Raw genomic sequence first — 24,783 nt, 5'->3', positions numbered from 1 at the left:
CTGGTAGAGTTCATAGGGTAGGTTTTTGTTTTCTGAAAAAGACTATTTCAGTGTTTTGGATCAGCAGAGTTTCAATTTAATTTAACAATTTTAAGCTCAGTGGTGGCGGCACATGCCTTTAATTCTAGCCTTTTAAACTGCCAAGAGGCAGAGGCAGGCAGGTTTCTGAGGCCAGCCTGCTCTACAAAGTGAGTGTTCTAGGACAGCCAAGGCTATAAAGAGAAACCTTGCCTCTAAAAAACAAACAAACAAACAAACAAACAAACAAACAAACTCCATATCCAAACCTGAGGGAAATAAAAGTCTGGCTACCTCCAAAGGAGGTAGACTTAGGCAAGAGAAAAAGATCTTGGAGCAGAGGGCAGGGTGTTGGCTCACACATATGGTGTAAGTGTAGTCAAGGCCAGGGCAAGGGGACAGGCCCAGAACAAATGAGCACTTTAAGTCCCAGTATGACCTTCACCCTACCATTTTCACCTCAGGTACAGAGACCAGCTGCCTAGGAAATTAATGGTGGGGCCCAGAGGACAGCTGCTTAGTGCTACCTACTTCAATGAACCTAGTTCTGTTGGGGCAGCAAGTTTAGGCCCTAAAGCAGGATAGGTGGATTCACGTAGGTAAGAACCCTGCCTGAGAGTATGTGTTTGTAGAGCGCTCTATGTTCTCTAAGCCTCATCTTTCACCCTTCTTACCTGCCTACAACCCCACAACCTAAATACCTCCTAACTACCTTGCAAATGCAGCCTCATTGCTGCCTCAGTTCTCCAGTACCACAAGCCACTGTTAGGACAGAGTTATACTTGGAGTTTGATTTTATATGAGGGCTTACAAGCCAGAGTCCTCAGAGAAAAGCCAGGTAGAATAAAAAATATCCCTGAAAACATCTTGAATTACACCCTTCCCCAGTAATCTCTCTCAGAGCCCTCTGATCTCTTGTTTCTAAGTTGTTCTCATGCCCCCAAAGAAGAAGAAGAAGCTCTCAGGGGACCTGCCAATTGTCTCTGGACTTCTGGGGCTGTAGCTATATGTGTGATGAGATTACTTAGGCAGAATATCTAAGCAGATGGTGAGGCCAGGATTATGGAGCTAGAGATGCTTGGCTGAGTAGAGACTTAGACTAGACCCCTATCTACTTCCCCCCATTCTCTTCCATGTTTCCAAGATGTCACCCAGGTCACCCATGGATCCAGCCATGGGCTTATCGTCAGACCTCTGCTAACCAGTCATTGCTTTTGCCAAGGACACCTGAACTATCCCAAAAGGAATACAAATATAGGCATAAATACTGAGTCGGAGGCTTCGGAGCGCCATGAGAAGCTTAAGAGGAAAGAACACCCTAGTTCCGAGTCTCTGAGATCTAGAGATGCCAGCATGGCCTGGAAGCCAGTGAAGGCTCCTGGCTTCCTTATGTGGCAATGTCAATCATGGTATACTTAACAGTCTGAATTCACAGAATTCTGATGGCAGAAGGTGATCAGATGACCAGTGCCCAAACCCACCATGGACTGTTCAACTCTACCAATGGTCATAAACTCTCACGTATTACTAAGAGTGCCAGCTTACTACTTACTCTCAGGACTTCAACCTGACCTTCACAAAAGGAGACATAGGCCCCCAGTGACAGTGTGTCCCAGAATGAACCTGGCCATTCCAGTATTTCTTGTGTGAATAGTAGCAAGTTTCTGCCCTTTCTGAATCTTTAGCTTCCCCTTTTGTGAAGCCGAACACTGACCCACTAAGTTCTCCAGCTTACACAGATATACATTATGTATATCAGCTAACTATACTATCACCAACTCTAGCACCAGAAGTGCAGCACAGGCTAGCACTGAAAAGCTAGTTTGTAAATACTGTGGCTACATTTGGGTGTATCTTTTCAACAGAGAACCTTCCTATCACTTGCAGGGCCAAAGGAAGGCAGGATATAAAACTTACCCCTCTCCTTAGTCTGTCTGAAGGTAGGTGCTTTGAGTAAGCAAGTCAGCCCAATGATGATGGGACCAAATATTGAAGCACACAGAGGCACCTTTAACTGCCAAAGGCACAGTCCTTGGATCCCATGTCCGACTTCCTCATCAGAGTTATGGGTGCTAGTCTTCTGCTTGTACCTCTATTTATAGGAGTCCAAACAGCTCACAAGCCCCTTCCCCAGCTACTTCAGGCTTTAGTCAGGACTTGTAGCCTTCCCCTGCTGCTACATATTCCAGATCATCCCAGAGCTCAGTCCTCTTAAGTCTGATTTTATCCTGTTTAGGACGGCACTTGGGATGCAGCCTGACCCATTTGTAGCCCATGGAAATCATTACCTGGCAGTTTTTAAAGCTGTCAGGTCAGATAAGCAAAACCTTATGGGGTCTCCAGTCACAAAGGGATACTTTGTACTTTCTCAAGTAGTTCCCCAAGTCAGGTATATGACTGGATACCTGTCCACATTTGCTAAAATGTATATACCAACAGAGGAAGATACATTCTAGATGTGTTAATACACAAAGAGAACTGTAGCTCATAGACATTAAGAAAACTGCTTTAGGGTCCTGTGAGCAGGATTGGATGACCCAAGCCTGCTAGGGTTTCCTGAAAGACAGGGTCCGTAGCCACTGTGAGCCCACAGCAAATGCAAACTTCCCAGGGCTTCCTGGAAGACACTGTTCTTAGCTATTGCGAGCCCACACCAGACCATAAGCATATGCAGAAAACTACAGTAAGAGGAAAGGAAGGTGACCGAAATGGCTGGAGAACCAATCAGGCCATTGTTCTGCAGAGCCCTCATAGGGCCATCACAAAGGACATTTTCCTAGAAACTGATGCATATATATTGAAGCAAAGGCCTTACAGAGCCAGCCAAGCCAGCCATGAGGAAGAACTGTGGGAGCCTGCATACCCCAGCCCTCAGGTCCCTCTGGTAAACAGCAATGATAATGAAAGGGTAACACTGGCCAAAGAGAACAACCTGAAAGCTGACCAGTTGAACAGAGGACAGTCCAGAGGTGAACCATATGCCAACAGTGAGCTGATTTATAGTGACACTGATATGGCAGGGCAGTGGGAGAAGGATGGTGCTGTATCAGACTGGATGTCCAAGTGGAGGAAAAAGCTTATCTTGACCTTGACTTCACACAGGACCCAAAAATGGATTCCAGATGGACTGCAGATCTACATGTGAAAGGTGAGCTTTTAAAGCTTTAGAACAAACCAGAATATCTTTATGACCTTGGAGTAGTCAAAGTTTCTTAAGTAGGACATAAACAGCACTATCCAGAGAGGAAATGTTTGATTAACTGGACCATGTTAAAATTAAGACCGTCTGTTCATCAAAAGACACCAAGAGGGGGCAGGACAGTCCGCAAGCAGGGCAGTATTTACAATACATGTATCTGTGTATCTGACAAATGACTCACACTTAAGAACACCCAGGACAGAGAGAGATAAACTTGTGCCTGAAGAAGAACAGCTCTCAGTATAGGATATAGATGTCTTACAGAGATCTATAAAGAAATGAGAATATAGAATGGGGCTTAGCTCATTGCAAATTACAGATGCCATTTTGATGTTATGAGAAGCCAGAATGGCTAAAAAGGAAATAGTGAAAAATTCCAAGTGTGTGTGAGGATGTGGAAAAAAGTGGAATATTCACATGCTGCCAAGCAGGGGTAAAAGTTGGGGTGACTGCCATGGGAAGCAGCTGATCCCTCAATGACCCAGCACTTCTAGGCATACAATTAGCAGAGATAGCCATAACTTTTACCAGACACATATAGGTAGATTATTCTTAATAACTCACTACTCAGATCTGCCCAGTGGTCATGGGTAGTAGAATGAAAGAGCAAATCACAGGCCACTCAGAGCAGAGTGTCAACAATCAAAAGGCTCCTGAGACCACTGTTTTCTTCAGCCTCACCGGGAGGGGTGGGTGGTTCTCAGACATCAGAGTGAATGAAAGTCCAGGTACATGTGTGTGCTGTATGCGACCTAGCCATGTAGATTTCAAACACGGGCAAAGATGGCTGTTGCTGCTGGGAAGTGAGCTTATGGTTTGTTCTTGGTGTGTCCATGATAGGAAATGGGATCTAGGGGACTTCCTGGGGATATTGCTTTCTTTGGATGCTTGGCTCTCAGGTAGGGAGAATGCATTAAGTTTGTACTGGAAATCTGTATACGTTACTCTTTTGATGTGTTCCCTTTCTACTATAAGTAAGTTTGTAACCCAATGCCCTATATAAGACAGTATTTTCTGAGCTTTACTAGAGACACAACTCGGTACAAGCCCAGAGGGACTGGCCTTGCCGCCTGACTACCACCTTGTTTAGAAGGATATATTACTCCAGTACCCTGACCAGACCACCAGCAGTCCCTACTGTTCAGTTTCCACCTCCAGCTCTAGGCAAAGCAAACAGAAGATGTGTTTGAGGAGCTCTCTCTGTTATTCAGAGTACCTTTCTTTTATGGAATCAGTGTAGTATGTACTGTCACACTACTCTCCCTGGCCTCTCTGTCTCCCTCAGAACAATTCTAGGAGGTTGCTGCATCCCTTTTCATGTGCTTAGATGGAAGAAGTGAAACTAGGGAAGGTTAGGGGCACTGGGGGCTGCCTATAGCTGGGCCAGTGCAGGCTGGGAGCCAGATTGAGGGCATTCGATTCCCAGTCCCTTTCCCACTGAGCCACTCCGCCTCGCTTTTAATTTAATTAGGAGAACATTTAATCCCCCGTGCATTTCAGAGACGGGTTTGAGCCTGGCTGGGGCCTTGTGGGGCTCTGACAGGGATCCTGTGACTCATACAGCCTTGCACAGCCCTCCCGGGAGGGCTCCCATGGGGCTTCTTTGGCACCTTGAGCAGACAGAGGTGGTCTGGATATTCACAGAAGACAGGACACTAGTCTGGAAAGACAAACTGGTCTCATCTGTTCTTGACAAGCCCCCTTCCCTATCCTCCTGGACACTGCCCCCAACATGGCCCCTCCATCTTCTTCCATCATCATTTGCAGGTTGAGAAGCCAAGTAAGAGAAATGGGTGCTCACTGAGGTGCCATAGCAGGCCCTGATTGTCTCCAGGCCCTGAATATCCCAGGCCAAGCAGTCCCATCAGAAGAGCTAGCCCCCTGGTCCACTAATGCTCCCCTTCCAGAAGGCATAGGCTGGCCCCAGCCTCGCTGACAAACGCAGAATTCAGGAGACATTAGTAGTGATGTGGATGAAAGCCAGGCCACAGCGGGCCTCCCTGGAAAAGAGAAACTCGACCGTCTTGGCGTGAGATTCTGCAGGGTCCAGGAGAAAGTTGAAGACATGGAAATTCTAATTAACGCACAAGGGGCTGGTTTTGCTCAAAGATTTTTGAAGCTGTCATGTCAAAAGAGGCCCGGCAAGCACATGCTCGCCCGGGAGGTGCTTGTGGGCACCTGGTGGGATTCTTGCAATGTCCTAGCCTGTATTCTTACTTTCCCTCTGTCCTCTAGACTTTCCTCCACCCATCTTGGTAAACTGGTGGCCCCTGAATGTCATCCCAGAGTGGGATGACAGGCTGGTTAGTAAATAAATGTTGAGGCTTCCAGTTGAAAATGTCACAACAAAATGTCAGAGGGCTCAGGAACCAACCTCTTGGAAGAAACCTTTAGGGAAACTACATGGCAGAACCAGGCTGAGCTATAGGCTGCTGTGCTTATGGTAGAGTTGGCATTTGGAGATGTTCATCTTAGATATCCTTGTGCAACGGTTGGGGGAATGGCTTCAGACAAGTTCTGATTGATTTATCAGCTGGAGGGTGGGGTGAAGTGGCTGTAGGAGAAGCTCACTGAGGTCAAACCCAGACATGCTTCTTTAGCGTGCTCATGTCCTGGACCCTATGTATGTCTCAGCATCTATGGGACGTACCTGGAGACCTTGCTTCATTTCAGGCAAGGCTAATGATGATGTGCTTTCTGTGTCAGAGTAGGACTGGCAGTCTTAGGGTTCTTTCACCCTGGAATTTTGGGGAGTGCTGGAAAAAGAGTGGCCATGAGCAACCACAACACTCTGCTGCTTGCCTGACCCAGGCTAGAATCAGGGAGCTTTGATGATAGCCTCAAGAGGATGCGAGAGGCATTCCTGGGGAAAGGGAGGACTGAGTAGACACTGGAAAGATGTGCAATTCTGATGGCTACAGGACCAACAAGGACATTCCAGCTGGTGGGATACATATGAGCCCTTGCCAGTTAACTCCAGTAAGCAGAATCCTGGAGACTTGCCCTATTCGTTGTAAAGATACTCCCCATCTCTCGTGGCAGTGGGTCTCTATTTCCTGCGTGGCCCTTAGAAGTCTGGAGCAAGGCTTTAGGTAGAGGATTCATGTTGAGGGAGATTGAGGAGTACAGGGCTCCCTTCCAATGATGTTAGAACCAGGAAGACAGCATCTGACTGAAATATGTATGCAACACTGAGGCCCAGCTGCCCAGAGCTGGATGAGGCCTGGGGCTTACTTGAGGAGCTGCTGGTACGTGCCTGTTGAGCTGGGGTCAGAGAAGCTATATTGTCTTCTCAGCATCCTTCTCTGATTACCTCTCTGGTTTTCAATAGGCCTGCACCTTGGCCTCTCTGTCCCCCAAACTATCAGTGGCCAACAGTCTCTGAAAAGAGGAGCTTCACCCAGCCCCAGGGACCTTCCCATAATCAAGGCTACAGTGACCTCACCTCCCTAAGGGCCCCTGGGCGGGGAGAGCTTGAGATGGAAACAAAATGTGTCTTTATTTATGCTTTTAATTTGAATTCTGGAACTGGCCCAGCATGGTAATACATTTAACATCAGTAAAATACTGAAGAAAAATGGATCTGTTTTTCTGCAACTGCTTCCCACCCACTCTGCCCCCTGCAAGACCCTAGTACACATCTCTGTCCCTGGTAGACACGTACGAGGGTGTGTGCCTCTTTTTTTGGTGTAGGTTCATAGGGCCAGCTGCCCACAGGAGCCATGCTGCATCAGGGAGCTGCTGGAGCCTAGCTTAATTACAGACATCAATCAACAGGCTGACTGTGCAAGAGGCAAAGGAATGTAGCCCTGGTGTGGGCACGTGGGCCCCTTACACAGTACCCACGATGGCCTATCTGCTCCCCTAGAATGTGGAGGGGTCTTGATAAGGCCAGTAGTCCTGGGAGCACATCGGGTTCTAGGACCCAGACACACACCAGGCCTATGGTCATGCTCTCTGCTAGGACTTCCACCAAGGATGGCACTAGACTTCTACAGATGTGGGTGTCTAGATTCTCAGATGCCTCAACCCTGACCCCAACTCTGCTTTGACCAGATTATATTTTTTGCTTAAGCCTATGATCTCTCTCGGTCTCTACCTTAGGTCTTTTAACTCAGCCCCACCATGGGCTCCTCCTTTCCTCCTTTCCCACCTTCCTAGATTGGCTTGTTCCCAGCTGCTGCATTTGGAATAAATTGGCCTAGAAAGGGTCTTGGTGTGTTCTTGGGTAGAGACTTGACTGGATAAAGACTGTCCACCTACTCAGGTTCCAGGAGTGCTGGCCTGAGAAGAGCCGTGGTACCTGGAAAGATGGTGACTCAGTAGACCTATAGAGACCAAGAAAGCATCATTCATGTCTCTGAGGCTCTGTTTCCTCAGAGTGGAGATCAGATTTGGCCTAGTACTCAGAGCAGTGTTGTCTTAGTGGCTTAGGGCTGCTTCTAGAACAGATAGACAGTGAATGTCTGGCTCCAGGAGCTTTGAGTATACTAATACCAGCACAGGTGGCCTTTTGCCCCCCAAAAGTGTGGCTATAGGGCATCTATGGACTGAACTATGGTCATGTATCACCCTCCCTTGGGACCTCGTTGGTGCTCACAGTAGTTAGGAGATGTGAGACATGTCTGTCCATCTGGGTAGATGGTTTGTTGAGAGCACTACTCTCTCGTTGTAGCTGCTTCTGTGTCTGGAGGTTGCTCCATGACCAGAAGAATAAAATGGAATGAATACCAATGAGAGGTGAGTGATCAGGGGTATAAGAAGGCTGACTGGTCTTTCTAGGCTTAGGCAATTCCCTGAGGCCTGCTATGGTTGCCATGGTGCTACTTACTATCCTTACTCCTAAGCAGGCACTGGCATATCCAACACCAGCCACAAGACACCAGTGTTTACACTTTGAGTTTTCTTGAGCCTTGGACTTGATGGAGAGACTTAACTATAGTGTAAGCTATTTTTCTACCCTCTGACGCCAGCCTCTACCTGCCTAGCCTGTCTGGACTCCTGCTCCCACACCTTTGTTTCCGCTTGCTAATTCAGCCAGCCTGTAAGGCTATCTTAGGAGGGAGAGTGACCCCTGCTTCTCAATAACATTCTCACTCTCTCTACACCCACGAACCCTCTCTAAGTCTTACAAACCATGAGGCACTGCTAACCTCCTTTAAGTTTGGGTGGCCTGGGAAGATAGTGGGCATGCCTTGTTTGATCATAATCATTCTTCTGACAAGCCTGCCTTCCCCCAGGGTGGCCTCAACTTGGCTATCTGGTTACTTAAGAAACCCTCGGCACTGTGAGTCCAAGTTTCTTCAGTCATTGTAAAGTCAAGCCTGAAATCTAGGCATAGGCCAGAAGTGTTATGACTACACAAGGTTAAGGACAAGAATTTTAGTAGAAAGAGTGAAAGAGTCTCAGAATGCGAATCTTAGGAGAACTAAGAGTATGGCATTAACATCCTGACACTTTTCTAGAGGAGTACCCAGTGGGGCAGTGGTCAGAAGGGGTCTGAGTGATCTGCCTCCACCACATCGCTGCCTCTACTGAGTTTTGGTAGGAACATTTGAGTCACATGTTGCAGAGAAATCATGGCATGGCTGGGTACTGGGGTTTGTCCTAGTGATGCCTTGATGGGGGCCCAAATGAGGGGAGAAGATGGGCATGTGTCCCAGGCCAGCTGTGCCTCGGGGGAAGGCCAACTGGAAGGCATAGAAAATCAGCCATTTCCTCCACCTGAAGGAGCCCCTGAGGACAGTAGTGGCAACTGGCAGGCAGCACCAGGCATCTGCCCTATGGCTTTGGCCAAAATCCCACAGGGAAATGCTAAAAAATAATGTTAACTCTCTTGAAGGAGTGGTGGAGGGGCATAGGGGAGGAAAAACAACAACAACAACAACAACAAAAACCAACCCAAGTTTCTCAGACGCTCAAAGCATGCAAACAAGTGGAAAATGATCAATCTGGTTTTCCATAAGTCAAGACAAGAGGATCATGTTTCCAGATTCAGTGGGAAAGCCCCTGCCCTTCTCTCCTGCCTGAGCCCTGAGGCCAGCCCCAGCAGCCAGTGTCCCCAGGTTCATAAGGATAGGCAGTGAGTTGTGGGTACTGGGTAAATAGACTGCATCCCAGCCAGAGGATAAGCTTTGCCCTATGCCAGGGCAGTTCCCTTGAGCCCCAGCCTGTGAGGGCAAATGGACACTCACTGTGACACATGGGTGATGGGGGTCAGCAGTGTCTCCCCTTCCAGGTCCAGGTCCTCTGCAAAGCTGTTTGTTCTCAAGAAATGGGGTGTGCTTACTTCCAGCAGTGTAGGGCTCTTCCTTACTGTGAAGAAGGTATGGGGACAGCTCATTAGGCTTCAATAGAAACTTGATCATGAAGGGGATCCAGAACTGGACAGAACTAGACTCAAATGTCCACCTCAACCTGCTATTGCTATGGGATAAACCTGTAAGCTCTCAAGATCAGGTGAAGAGTGAGGACAGAGCTTGGAAGTTTTAGCCTTATCCATCAGGTTGGTTTACACTGAGTGGAATAAGTGAGTGGGCATTCACTTATTCCATTCACTTATGCCCATTCACTTATTGATTGGTCCCCAGGTGCCTGGGGTCTCAGCCTCCCAGGGTAAACCATAAAGGCTGGTACATTCTCCCCAGTGTTGTAACTGCCCTGGGGCTGAGTTCCAGAACTGAGTAAGGTTCTGCCCTATATATGTTAAGTTCTAGGCCTCTCACCAGCTTCACATAAAACATTTGTGCAAAGAAGAAATGAAAGCACTGATCTCCAGTACTGTGCTATTCACACACATACACTGACAGATCAGTGGACCATGCAAAAAAGGGTGCTAGTACCTCTGCCTATCAGGAATCACAAGCTGAATTCCTTGTTCTGGTCACGATGCCTTATTAACCGGGTTCTCTTTGAGGGAGGCCTCCAGACTGTCCCAAGAGCTGACTTCCATAGCTCAGGGGACTGATCCAGATTAGTCTTCACAGCATTTCCAGCTTACGAGTGTTTGCTCTCAACTCACTTCTCCTTTAAAGTATCTAATATAGAAGTATTAAGTACTTCTGATGAGTGGAATATTGAAAAATTCAGAGTGGTCCTCAAATACAGGAATCCTCTGCCGGCCGGGACCCTGGCTTTTCTGGTAGCACAAATGTGAGGTCATAAACTTGGACAGACTTCTGTTCTTGTCAGTTTTTCTTACTCTGCGACATTCTTTTCTTCAGGTATGCAGCTATGCATCTAATGATCATTTTAGCAGCACATGAGCCCATAGCTTAGGTCTACCACAATTAACTTTACTCATCCCATATTTTATGGATGTTCAGTCTTGTAGTTTTATGACAACCAGACAGTGATGTAATATCCATCTTTATTGTTAAAAGTTGTTGACATACTGGGCAGGTGAGATGGCATGACTTTGGTAATATTAATAAGTGCTTTTGGATTGTTCTTCTGTTAAGTTGTAGCCAACTATTCCTCCCCTTCAATTTTGCTTGGCCTTTCAAGCATGGATAAACACTGAGGTTTTCTCATTTTCAAAATTGTTATTAGTTCTTTGAGACTATGATCAATGAACTTTGATCCTCAACCACTTCCTAACTTCCCAATTTTGTATCCTCTTGTTTTAAAATTCAATAATTCATCAACTTCAGTTTGTGCTCTCCATGTAATTCTGGGTGTGGGGCTGTAATACTGCAGTATGATTGACCCACCAGGAGTTAGAATGTTAAGGAAAAACTCTCCTTTCCCAGGAGCCATTAATTGTCCATAGCTTTTCAAGAACCTCTTGGGGTTCGTGAACTTCTTGTACTCAATGATACAGTGTTGACTGGCTTGATCTTGTGTAGGCAATCATGCAACTGTCCTGTCATACCCAGAAGTTACTTTCTTCCAGTTGTCGCCTATCTCTGGCTCTTACAGTCTTCCCATCCCCTTTTATAATGGTCCTGGGCCTGTGAGAGGGGATGGTTTTCTCATTTTCATATTCACTGACTGCTTCTGGCTTGTTTGGGATTCTTCTTGCAGAATTGCCCATTAATAACCTTTGCTTGGCATTTCAAAGGAACTTTTAATTCATTAGAGATAATAACCTTGTGTTACATGAAGCATAATTAACTTTCTTAGTCTATGTTTGGCTTTTTAACACTCCACTGTTTTATCATAAAGACTGTCTTGTTTTTTTACAGTGATACATTTACTTTATGGAATGGATTTCTCACATCTACTACAGCAGTCTTACATTTATTTCCAATATAAACATACAAATGTGGGCATACATCTGTATGTGTGTATAAATTTTAACACATTTAGCATTTATGTGTAATGCAAAGGATGTTTAGAAGTCATACAATGAAATTCAAGAACACTATATATAGTCTTTTTAAAAATCTGAAATATAACATAAAACTAAAAAAAAACCATTAAGAAAACTTTAAAATCTCTAAGACTTTAGATTTGAAAGTGAATTGAGATGCAACACCGAAAACTTAATCCAAAGTGGGGGAGGGGAATCAACTTTATTATAATTAGAAACAAATGAGTTATTCCTGCAACAAGTGCATTTTGCTAAGTAGCAACAGAAGCAAGGAGAAACAGGCTTACTGACTGTTAAAATGCTGTGCTTTGTGAAGACAATGAGACAAATCACAGATTTACTGCATATCACTTAGTGGAATCAAGGGCTTTGTACCCAGAGTATATAAAGAAGAATGATCATAATTTGACAACAGTGAAGCAAACAGCCCATCTTAAAAAGTGGATTACAAATAAGCATGGGAAATTGTGCTCAGCAACAGTCTATGGTCTTTATGGAAATACAATATTAAAGCTTCAGTGAGATAACCCTGAAAATTATCATGAAGATGGATAAAGCATTAAATTAAAACCTTGTAACAGCCAGCACTTCAAGGAGGCAGAATGACTGCAACCCTCATGTGCCCAAGGTAGGAATGAAAAGTGGCCCAACTGCTCTGAAGAACAAACTTCATAGTCTTATAAACACACATGATTTATGACTCAGTGTATGGGATATTTAAGTTCACATAAATCTGCACACAAAGATATATAGCAATTTTACCTCTAGGTGCAACAAACAAGCTATAACCAAGATGTCAACAATTAAATGAATAAAGAAATCATGGTGTATCTATCTGTTCCATCTATGCAGTGGAATAATGTCCAGCAATCAACTAGAATATTGGAGGATCCTGGGACAGATAATAGACTATGGTGAGTAGACTGTGTGTTGTGAATACATGATAGAGCACTGAAAAGAGAAGCTGGGGTCTGGGGAAGGAGGAACTTGCTAACGTTGCTTTAAAATATAATGTTTGGACTAAAGAAAAACTAGAGAAAAAATACTGACATAAACACAATATTCTTGTAGATAATTTTGTTTCATACAGGGGTACTGTATATCAAGGATTATACAAACCAGTATCTATACTAGAAAATGGGAGCTGAGGACAAAGTAAGGATAATCAGAAACAGTATAAACAGTATAAACTCGAGGTAAGCTGCATAAAGATACAAACCCTGAAACATGGATGTATATAGACTTTAGTTATAGACATACATATTTCCTAGTTCTTTCTATCTGCAGAAAGGATATGTAAACAGTGACCCTTTTGTGGCAAAGAACACACTCCATGGCCAGATCATATTTTCTAACATTGTTAGTTCACCAATAAAAGCGAATATGGTTCCTTGGAAGAATGGCCGCTTCTGGGGCTAGCACAGGGAAACTACAAGATGAACCTAAAAGGAAATAAATGGAAAGCATGTCTAAAGGGCTCCTGTACAAGTGGCTAGAGTAGAAAAAGTTTAGCAACAAAACAATAATCCTCAGCTATACACCAAAAACACAGTTGCCAAGTCTGTCCATATTTCTAAACAACTGAAAGTGAGATGAAGGACTTTCTAAAAAAGTGATCTCTGTAAGTGTAGAAGGAACGAGTTAACCAGAAGTGCACCATAGAAATGCTTGCTTCAAGAAAGATCCATGGATGAAGGCTAGAATGAGTAGGTGAAATCTTAAGTACAGACTTCAAAGTCTCCCTCCCCGTAGTTTTTTTTTTTTTTTTTTCCAGTGACATTGATTGAATCCAGGGCCTTGTTCATGCTAGACAAGCATTCTGCCACTAAGCTACATCCTTAGTCCCAAAATAAATTTTAATTGCTTTAGTGATTTTAACACATTCACAGAGTCTCTAATACTCTTTTGCAAGAGATAGAATGAAATTCCTCATTCTCCGAATGTTGGCTAGACCTGGTGACTTGCTTTTAATAACTAGATCTGATAAAGGTGAAATAGTGGGTCAATTACAGTGAGCTATTTAATCATGTAAAGTTGACACCATGTTGATGGAAGAAAATGAGAAAAGCACCTTGCCTTAATGACATTTACGACACCTGTAACCCTATTCTAATTTTGAGAAAATTTTATACAGACCGAGAGTAGCACTGACATTTGATAAGTATTCAAAAGCATCAACTCCAGTGACAGTACTGAGAAGCTGCTATAGGTCACAGGACACTAAGGTCCTGCTGAATGAGCGTGATGGTAGATATTGGACAGGCTCTTGGAGCATCAAACTGGGAGAAGGACTAAACTGTAGCTCTACAGTGTTGTATGAAATTAAACTTGTTTTAGTTTTTATCAAAGTAACATGGTTATGTAAGGTACTGCCATGAAAGGTACATTGCAAGACTATTTTTTCTTTTACAAGAATATGTAATATATGCAAATAAAACATACATAAATTAAAAGGGAAAAGAAGCAGAATAGTAGAAAAGAATCTCTAGTGTATAAAGATAGATTAAAAACTATTAAGAAAAGCACAAAACTTTAATCAGAGACACCGACAAACAGAAAACTGCCTTTATTGCATTGACAAAACACTCAAAAAATGTATTTGGAAGTGTAAAAGACCAGGAAAAAGTAATATTCTTTAAGAACAGGGTGGCTAATAGGCTTATCAAACACAAGTACTTCAACATAGTAGTCATTAATACAATGTGGAACTGATTCAAGGAGAGACTTAACTGGCTAGTGGGATAGAACTGGATGTCAGAAAATAGGCCTACACATGGACACTTGCAATGTATTAAAGGCTTACTTATCATGAGATAGCCTTTTAAATGACACATTCAAGGACAAGGAAATTCACATGGGGAAAACACTGAACTGGGCCCTTAATTTTCTCACAGCGTACATTGAAAATGCATTCTTGGCATTTCAGGGCTTATGACAAGTAGAACTAGAAGGACCATAGGCCTGGATATAGAAGAATATCTACATTGCTTTGGGGTAGGATAACTAAGAAGCAATAATCAAAAAGAAAAATAGCAATTTAGCCACATTCAGAGTCAAAACCTAGATATCTGAATACATTTTAAATAGTAAAAAGGGATTCAAAAATGATAAAACATATAAAAAGTTTGATAAATCAGTAAAAACAAATAGATAAGTCTGGCGGCACAGGTCTGTAATCGTAGCTACCTAGGAAGCTGAGGAAGGAGAAATATTATGTTCAGAACCTTGCCGGGACAACAATGAGTCAGGATAACTCTCAAAGAGCAAAATGAGGGCTAGAGATGGCTCAGTGGTAGTGTCTTCCTACTAGGTATAAGACCTTAGGTTTAATTCTCTAGCACTGAAAAAAAATGACCTAACCGAAAAATAAGCAAGACACCCTACACCCACCCCCTTCAAAATGAGACAAGAATTCAAAAGCCTGATGAGCTTATGGAAAGGTGTTGTGCCTGACTAGCAATCAGGGAAATATAAATAAACTCAGGAGCTCATGGCCCATGGGGCCAGCAGCAGACTTCCAGCAGGAAACTATACAGACATTACTTAGTCATAGCTGGAAGAAGGGCTCAAGTAAAGGGCTCTATGCCTGTGACATCCTCAGAGAGACCAGGGAAAGACCTGTAAACTTTGAGGAATGTGTGCACATGAAGAGGCCCACAGGTCTGGGTCGTGGTGGGAGTATGTTACTGTTCCCATTCTAGAGAGTCAGGGCTGAGATTCAAGTGTACTGGGTTATATTATACACTTGTCAAGTCACAGCTACAACTTCATCCAGGATTCAAATGTTCTTTTGGAAAAAGAAAAAGAAAAAGAACACAAAAACATATTTCAGTGCTTGCATCACTTGTATACACAAGAAAGGAGAAGCAAAGAGGTGACTGGAAGAGGGGGCTGTGTTCTACACACCCAGAATGACAAGTGCCATCTCCAAGCCTGAGGGCCCAGGGTGAGCCCCTCAACTCCTGAGAAAGGCTCTGTCCTGGTATTAGGAAATTAAAATGTGCACATCAGTTGGCTGTCCACAGCGGGCGGGGCCTGCACCTGCCAGAGAGGAATGTGGACTCTTTGGTTTAATCCTGGGAAGGGTTCATGGGGCCCCTGCAGTGAGGGTCAGAGAGGGGCTCAGCACAGTTGTTTTTCCAAGTCAAAAGGAGAGACTGTTGTCTGCTAGGCATGTCTCAGAGACTTTAGGGGTGCTTCTCTTTCATGGGAGAAACACTATTCAGGACTGCCACCCACTTTACATTTGGATCTGTACTCACAGCCAGGTCAGACATCTCAAAGATTCTGGAAGGGAGTTGAGAGGGCAGGGTTTCAACTTATACACACTGGTGGTGCTCCTCTTAGGCAAGAGCTTGGGGCAAGTATTATGTTCTAAGAAGCCCCATTGGGCACTTCATCTCTGAAGAGCCCAGGGTTTGTCTTTCATAAAGATATGAAAAGATAGCCCAACTGCAGAACAAACTATGAGACCATGGTGAATGTGACAAGGGTCATATGACCACTTAGAACCTGTATAGAGAATACTAGAGCAATGTCAGGTGCTCTCTGCTGAACCAGCCAATGTCAGTGGACCTGGTCCTGGAGGAAAAGTACTGTCTCCTAGTGGCAGTGAAGTCACATTTTCCTAAAATGATTCTAGGTTTTGATGCTTTCATTCCTTGGCTGCTTCTGTCTTGTCAGAGCCAGAATCTGGACCTAAGTGTGCAGGGCAGAACAAAACAATTTTGTTTTCTAGGAAAATGGGAGGTCTGGAATGGCTAATGTAGCCTCAGGCGTGGCAACTGCCCCAGCTGGAACTACCCACTGCCAAATTTCACCCTGAGAGAACCAAAACCAGACTGTATGCAGCATCTTCCTTCTCAGCCAAAGGGCCTACTCATTAGGGTGATTTGCATTTTACTTAAGCATTGAAAAAAAAAAAAAAAAAAAGACTGGAAGGAAATAGATCAAAATGTGATATGTTTGCCCGTGGATTAAAGGACTTCAAATGATTTTCATTTCCTTCCTTATAGTATATATATTTTCTATTTGAATGAATGATAAATTTAGAAGTCAGAAAAACATTAGTTCATACAAGCCTCCTGTATTTGCCTTGCCCTCATCATCCTGGTATCTAAGTATCTAAGTGTCCTTACTCAGCCACTTCCTCCAGTCTGTCCTTAAGATGCCCAAGAGACCCAATGACACAGAGCTCCTTCTTCCCAGGCTCTCCAAGACCTTCCCTTTCCTAGCTCCATTACTCCTGCGTTGAGCTCCCAGACTTTCCCTCTGCATAGCCGATCATCTGAGCATTCCAAGTCCAACTCTCTGCAAGGCCCCAGGCTACCCTGTTGCCCACTGCCCTCTGCTGAGACTTGCTGGTGTCAGTAACTTCACCCAGCTGCTCACCCCTGCCCTCCTCCTCCTAACTTATTATAATCCTGCCTGATCTCCCAGATGTAACCTAAACCACCTTCCTCCATAAGCTCCCCAAGGCTCTAGAGATTGCCCCTTCAATTGCTATGGGGCTTATGTGTGCCTGGCCCTCAGCACAGGAACCTTGCTTTCTTCCTCTCCCATGTCACCTCCGGTGCCTGGCACAGGCAAGTCCCCAAGCCAGCTCACTCCAATGGAATAAACAAGCTGCCTATGTCCTCCCCTAACAGAGGCCCTTTCCCTATCCCCCCTCAATCAATTTCCCCGTCTTGGTGGATTTGCCAAAGCCCTGTGGATCCTGCACCATGAAGGAAAAAAACCCTCCCTAGGGCATCTGGACAGCTGCAGCCAGGTCCTGTGTGACATTGCTGAGCTGCAGCCCCACAGCCTGTGCCAGCTGCCCATGCCCTGTTCACAGACCCTGAGCCAGACCAGACCCACCACCACCTGTGTCTTCACTCAGAGGGGAGAAGTAAGAGACAAGGACAGAAAGTGTAAAAGCTATTCCCACAACAGCTGCCAGGAACAAGGCGAGAGTGCAGTGTAAATGTATATTCACAGCTGGTACCCAGTTCCGCTTAGGAAAATACCTTGCTTGAGTGGACACCTGTTGTTTTTGCGAACTCTGCAACCAGGCCTGGCTTCTGGAAATAGTTCACCAAATCTTCCTTAGAGGGGTCCTCATTTCCTACTCCCCAGTGTGTAAGATTTAGGAATTCATTGACTATTTCCAAAGGGGGCTTTGTGGCTGGATCGCAACTTCAGAAACAGTTGCACTTAAAAAGATGGCTTGTACTTTGGTTGGGAGCATTGAGAACCTAGCCTGAGCCTGTGGCAGAAATCATTTGGAAAAAGTCTGGCATCTTTCTCTTGGTACATGTAAACTAGTGGACATCTTACATTTATTGGAAAGTGAGTGTTTAAGGACACAGATGAGTATAGCTATGCATGTATCTATAGGCAGAGAGAGGGAAAGAGCACAGAAAGGACAGGGTAGAAGGGGAAGGAGAGAAAGCATCACCAGACTAGCTCCAGCTGTGTCTGGAACAGCCAGGTTCAGATTCATAAACTAGAAAAATGTCCCATTGCCTTATCTAGATTGAAATGGACTCTGCAGTTTGTTACCAAGAGCACTTAGGAGTATAAAAAGCTAGGGGTAAGATATGAGCCTGAGGAGATAGGTCTAGGGGTAAGTCTAGTTTGCAAAACACAGCAAACAAACAACAACAAACACCCTAAGACAGTCTTGTTAAACTTTGCAGGATAGAAGACAGGAAAGAAGAAGGTTAGCTAGAAAAATCTGGCCCGAGGCCCCAGCTTCAGCTCTACATGGGCCAGGAAACTCTGGGAAAGGTGCTTCGTACAGCTGTCCACTGACTTTCTACTGTTATAATGCAAACTTCTCTTTAGAGAGCTTCTCTCTCTACCCTGTGTTTGCAGCACTTTATGGAACATGCTGTATTTTGTGTTCAAGCAAAGACTGAGGATACATTTAACTTGAGATGGACGGTGACATGACAGTTGAAGATGACCTATGGAATCCCAAGAAATCCTAGGAACAATGCTAGGCTTTGTGCAACTACAGAGTTCATAGTGCTGGACACTTTTTACTGAATGCCTTTTCTTATAATGGAGATAACAGGCCTAACACATAAATCTCAGAGTAAATGGAAATGGTTCTGTGGGCCCAAGGGTGGGGTCTGAATGGTAAGGTGCTAAAGAGGACAGGCAATGACAGAGCTAGCCCTAAACAAGCCCAGGAAGCAGAGCGTGAGTAGCACAGCTGCCTGCAGAACAAAATTAGTCTACCCAGCTTTCCATGCTGCAAGAAGTCACTGTCCAGGTCTCCCAAGACACATTTGGAAGGGAAGGTTCCAGGCAGTAAGAGCGGCCCCAGGAAACTTTAATATACAATGGAATCTGGGTTAAGCACTATCTTCTCCAAAAGTTGAGCTCACAGGACATTCCCCAGAAACCTCTGGAGAGGTGGGGAGGAAAGTTTCTGGAGGTCTTTTTGGACGAAGAAAACAAAAAAGTGGCCTTGATTTTTCAAGGAGAAATTACACAGGAAGAAAAAAATGTTTTTAATCTAATTAAGAGCGATCTTTTCACCTTCATCACAACATCACGGAAATGTGCCAGTTCTTAACTTCACACAATAATCAAAGCAATTAAGGAGAAGCCTTGGAAACTGGTGCAGATGTTCTCAGAATGTTTAATGGGGAAATGAGTTGCAGGCCTCATTCTCAGCATCCGGCTCCAGGCCCTGGCTACCAAATCCAGACATCTGCTGGGGCCCCACTCCCAGGCCTGGAGGGTGTGTGCTTGAGAAACACAGGTCTCTTCCCAGGCTGCCTCTAGCAAGGCCAGATCTGGGGCCCCAGAGGCTCCCCATGGTTCCTCAAGCCAGAGCCTGGACATAGTCAGAATCACCCCAGAGCTAGGGAGAAGCTTAATGTCAAAATTATGTTAACAACTGATGTCAAAAGTAATCAACTCAAACTGGCTCCCTCACCCCTGCTGGCTGCAGGAGGACTATGAGTAGAGGAAGGGAGGGCAAAGAGCCCCTGGCAGGGGCTGGGAGAGACTCTCTTCTTTGACCTCCTCAGCATGAAGATCACATAAAGGTGTGGCAGCATTGGTGCAAGTCAGACTCTGTGTGCTTTGGTTCAATGTTGCCAACTAGACCCGAGAAGCAAACTAGTCCATCCTTGAGTAATTTTCAAAAATCAGAGACCATGTAGAAAGGAGGGTGTTGCTCACTTAGTAACTAGCCTATTTTAGAGAGCAGAAGGGCATATGACTAAAGTTAAATGGCTTGAAAGTGAAGACCTTGATGTATGGTTCAGGCAGCTCATTAAACCACACTGGAAGCCCCGCTGTATGGTACACACAAAGATCATGGAAGAAAAGAAAACATCCCTGGTTTTGAGGACACATAGGCAGTATGGGTCCTCACACATGTATGACGTTTAGCATTCATACTGTCTTCATACCAAAGGCTTCTTAATAAAAGAAATACCAGATTTGACTCCAGGGCTTTGTTTAACTGCATGCAGGGTAGGCCAAAGGCAATGGAAAGAAATCTCTCAAAGTAAGCCTTCAGTGGCAGTCAATACTCCAGGTCCACATTACTGGTAGATCTTTAAGGAGTGTTGTAAGCTGAATTCCAGCTGTTCACTAACTAGACCACTTTCTTGGGAAGTGGCTGGAACAAGTTTCTTGTTATTCTCTGTCCATAAATCTAGCCCAAGAAAATGTGATAGGAAGGGGTTAAAGCCTTTAAGAATGAAAGTAACATGATATACTTTTTATCAAAAGAATTTTTGGGATTGCTATGTATAGGATGTAGCAAAGGAAAGCCAGGGAGACTTGGGAGGCCAGTGAAGAATGAAAGGGACATCAAAACAAACAGACAAACCCCTAAACAAACATGGTGGCATTAGCAGGGGAAGAAGCTATAGAGACCAGGAGTGGGAAAAGTCTATATGTGAAAAAGCATAATTTTAAAGATTTCCAGGAATGTTTGGAGAATAACAACATTCTACTCTCCCACTCCCACCCCTGGACTTCAAATCTCCTCACTTATTCTAAAACTCAGAACAAGCAATTCAACAACAGTAAGAGCAAAATAAAACCATATATGATCTATTCCTTCAACAGTAGGCCAAATACATAGAAATTACCCATGAGAGGAGAGTCTGCCCACCATTGTATACCTGTGAGTGCAAAAGGTCAGAAGAGGCCTAGGATGTTCTGTCAAAAGAGTGAGGATGCTAAGTAGTGTCAACAAAAATAAGGTCCCCTCTCCGCAGAAATATTTTTATAGGAACTAAGAATGTCAGTAATTAATTCTGGGAGGCAGTCAGTAATTCACAGCAACCAAGTGAATATCACAAAAAGAAACGGCCAATTAAAAAGTGTTAGGGGCCCAGCAAGATGATTCAGTGGATAAAGATGCTTGTTGCCAAGACTAACAACTTTAATTCAACCACTGGAAAAAACCCATTTGGTAGAGGAAAGAACAAGTTTCTGTAAAAAAATCACAGGAACTTGTGACATTTTCATTTGTCCTTAAATACTCATCTTCCCTCTACTAAGCCTGGTTTGGTGGCACTGTTGAAGATGATAGGTAGTATGGATCCTGGTCCTTGTTTCTGAAGTACGCAATACAGACCTTGTCTAAAATAATTATTTTTGTTTAAAATATTTTTTTGTTTTATATTGTTTGTGGGTAGCCTGAAAGACTGACTTAAGGTGTTTTCATTTTCCCCCCAAATATTAATTGTGAATTTTCTCAGTGTGAAAAATAGTGGACAGTACTTGCAAATGCTGTAAGACCTTCAGAGCAGTTATAATGACTTGAGCAAAGATCAGTGGTTGAAGCACACAGCAGCCCACTGAAAAGCCTCAGAAGGCAATCTAGAGAGAGCTTCCTTGGAATTTAGAGCATTTAAAATAATAGTATGTGCTAATACCTTACAAAACATGCACAGAGCTAGATGCTAAGAAGAGCCCTGACAATACTACAAACCAGTATCTATGATAGATTTCTATACTTACCTCAAGCTACAAGTGAAAGCAAAGACAGGATTGTTAATAGTCTGTCCAAATATTGAAGGAAAATTCCAGTTTAGTTAATTTGCAAAAGCTGGACGAATCCTGCCCTCCTTTTATATCTCACTGTCATAATGAACTGAACATAAATGAAAGGAACAGAACTTCAAAGACCACACATAACTTCACAAAAAATAGCTTGGGAATAAAAAAAATAGCTTAAAACCACTTAAATAGCATTAAAAAATCTGGAGGCAGAAAAGAATCTAATGTCCACAGTTATAATATAAATAATTGAAAATATAGAGCTTTAAACAAAGAAAATATGGACTATACAGAGAAACACTAACAAAGTTCCTTCCCACAGAAGGCTGAAAGAAGCATAGACACACTGTACTTGACAAAAAAATAATTTTTAATTAGGCTAGGAATGTTTCAGCTGTGAGAATCTGATCAAACTCCTGGATGAAGTAATTCATGAAAATGTTAAGGCTCTTCCCAAAACTTAGTGCCTTTGACTTTTTAGTTCTTACATCTATCTACATCTAAACTCCAGCAGTTAAATCACAAATTAGGTTTTTCTAGCCAAGCTGATTCCAGCAATGTCTATTGTAATATGTTCTGATTCTCCATGTCTACCTGTCTCTCTCCTTCAATCTCCCATCAGGTCTCCCTCCCTCATTTTGAAGGATAATTTTACTCTTTTCATTTCTGATATAGAAATGGAATTCCCTTGAAACTTTTAATATTGGGAGGGACAAAAGCCATTTTGAGAACAAACAATAGTGGTTTTCACCAAGGGTTTACCTTCAGGGAAAGTTAGCTTACTAGGTCCTAGCCAGCTAGGGTTTATCACAACCTAACTGAACTGACCTAAAGCAATTCAAATTAACTCTAGATTTCTTGTGGAGTAGAAATTATCCAAACACCAGACCAGTTCACTTTAGCCATCCTATACCACCCAAGAAAAAATATTGAAGAATGGTTGTGACATTCACTCAAGAGGCTCAGTAAAAATGAGACCTAAACACAGGACTATAGAATGTTTCTTATATACTAAACCTTTCTGTATTGTTAATAATGCCCATTCAATAGAATTTCCTTTTGTCTGATACATCATATCCGCTGTCCACCTACTGAAAAAAATACAAGGCATCTAAAAGACATTAACTTTTGAAAACATAGCAGACATTTCAGATGTGTTGAAATTATCACAGATATTAGAACTATAAAGCTAAGGACAACATCCAAGGACAATAGCAAGGAAGGAACCAAAGTCATAGGGAAAACACAAAAAGGGCTGGGAACCAGCAATATCAATGTATGAAAAATACCCTCTGTAGACTCATTTGATTGTACACAGATGAGAGAAAAATCAGAGTATCTTTTTGTACAAACAACCAAAACTAAAAGACAAAAAATGAGCAAAACATTGAGAATTTGGCTGAGTTGGTTAAGTGCCTGTCTTGTATACATAGGACCTGAGTTTGGCTCCTAATTTAAAAAGTTATCTAGTTATCTCCATTCCTGGGGCAGCATTAGAAGACATGTCAACCCCTAAAAATACTAGAAATAGTCATATAGAAGCCAAAACCAAAATAAAACAAAAATAAAAAACAACAAGAAACCATTTGAAACAACAGGAACTAAAAGTTTCCCCTAAATTATTATCATACATTAAACAGTCCAGGAAGCTGAAGAATACCAAACAGGATTAATAACAAAACTTGCATCTAAACATATCATTATCTACAGAAAATCAAACATTTAAAAAGCCCTACAGGAACACCTACTATAAAATAGCAATAGTACAAACTACATCCAATCTGTCCTCAGAAACTATATAAGCAAGAAGAGTGAAATAACAGAACAAAACAAATCGCTATATATCGTTCTGCACTCTGGAATTGTCTTAAGATTGGCCAGTTAGGTAAGATTTTGTTGAAGACATCTAACAATGTGTTTAATTATGTTTATGTATACTTAATTGAAATGAATGGTACCAGTGATTTATAGAGGAGTTAATGGTTACTTTAGGTCATACAATGTATGAATTGGTATAGTATGATTTGAAAGAGGGCTTAATTAGTTGAAAATGTATACAAGATCCAGAGAAATCACCCCAAAGAGAATAAAATGCAGTGTAAGCAGTACCCACATACACACGGGGAGAGGGAGCAGGGGTGGGGGTGGGGCATGGGAGAGAGGAATGGGAGAGGGAAGAGGAGAGGAGAGGAGAGATGAGAGAAGAGAAGAAGAGAAGAGAAAAGAAGAGAAGATAGAATGTTCCAAACCCAAAGGAACCATACACATTCCATATCTTAATAGTTTTATAGATAATAATGCTAGTAAACAAATTTTTCCAAAAACAGTATGGCAAATATATAGCAAAACAAGTTTGTAGTTACAGGTTGTATCTTAGTAGCCTCCTGGGTCCATTGTACCAGAATCCCACATATAATCTCATTTTTACAGTAGATTTCAGATTGGGAAATCTGTTTTTGCATAGTCATTGTTATGTAATAAGTATCTTCACCCCATTTTGTGGCAATGCTAGTAGAGGAAAGTGAATTGCTGCTGAGCTATATCTCAAGACTCTACCATACCTTTCTAATTGCACAGGCTCTAATGCCATCACACCTAAAAGAAGCTCTGAATTAAATACAATATAGTTCTTTACTCGTAGGTATTACCTAAGAGACTTAAAGTGGTTTTTGAGCAGGCTAAAACCAACCAGCCACCACTACCACAACAAAAGATATCTGCTAACAAGCCATCAGATAGGATATATCTGGTAGTATTCCTGTTGTTGCCATTGATAGAAAAAGATATCTCTCCCAGAACATGAGAAATATGAGAAACAAATTAGGGTAGGATAAGGAGAAAAAGATATCTCTCCCAGAACATGAGAAATATGAGAAACAAATTAGGGTAGGATAAGGAAGGGAGAGTTGCTATATTTTCTTCTTGTTTGGGAGAGATAGCTATTTGTCAAAAGAAACCAACATAATACTAGATAGAAACATACCTCTCAGGAATTATAACCTTTGTAAAGAGAAAATTGGAATAGGAAGGTATGTTAACTTTCTGCAGCACAACTCTGTTTAGGTGAAATGCCTGTTTGTCTTACCTGGCTTCTTGTAAAAGTATGGCAGAGAATATGGCCCATGATAATCTGATCTCAAAGTACACATTGCACCTCATACAATAATAGTGGGAGACTTCAACACACCACTTTCACCAATGGACAGATCATGGAAACAGAAACTAAACAGGG

The 24,783-nt window shown here is 43.0% G+C and overlaps 1 protein-coding gene across 4 annotated transcripts in view; it reads right to left on the bottom strand.

The window, feature by feature from the left end:
- Kcnq1 (potassium voltage-gated channel subfamily Q member 1) overlaps positions 1-24,783 on the bottom strand; it is a 318,671-nt gene that overhangs the window by 158,035 nt on the left and 135,853 nt on the right. For all 4 annotated transcript variants that reach the window (XM_029479746.1, XM_021166795.1, XM_029479747.1 and 1 more), the window contains exon 11: positions 9,412-9,532. In XM_029479746.1, the coding sequence (XP_029335606.1) occupies positions 9,412-9,532 (121 nt within the window). The remainder of the gene's footprint in view (positions 1-9,411; positions 9,533-24,783) is intronic.

This window comes from Mus caroli, chromosome 7 (genome assembly GCF_900094665.2).
Source record: "Mus caroli chromosome 7, CAROLI_EIJ_v1.1, whole genome shotgun sequence".
Taxonomy (NCBI): Eukaryota; Metazoa; Chordata; class Mammalia; order Rodentia; family Muridae; genus Mus; species Mus caroli.
This window is presented reverse-complemented; position numbering and strand designations above follow the sequence as displayed.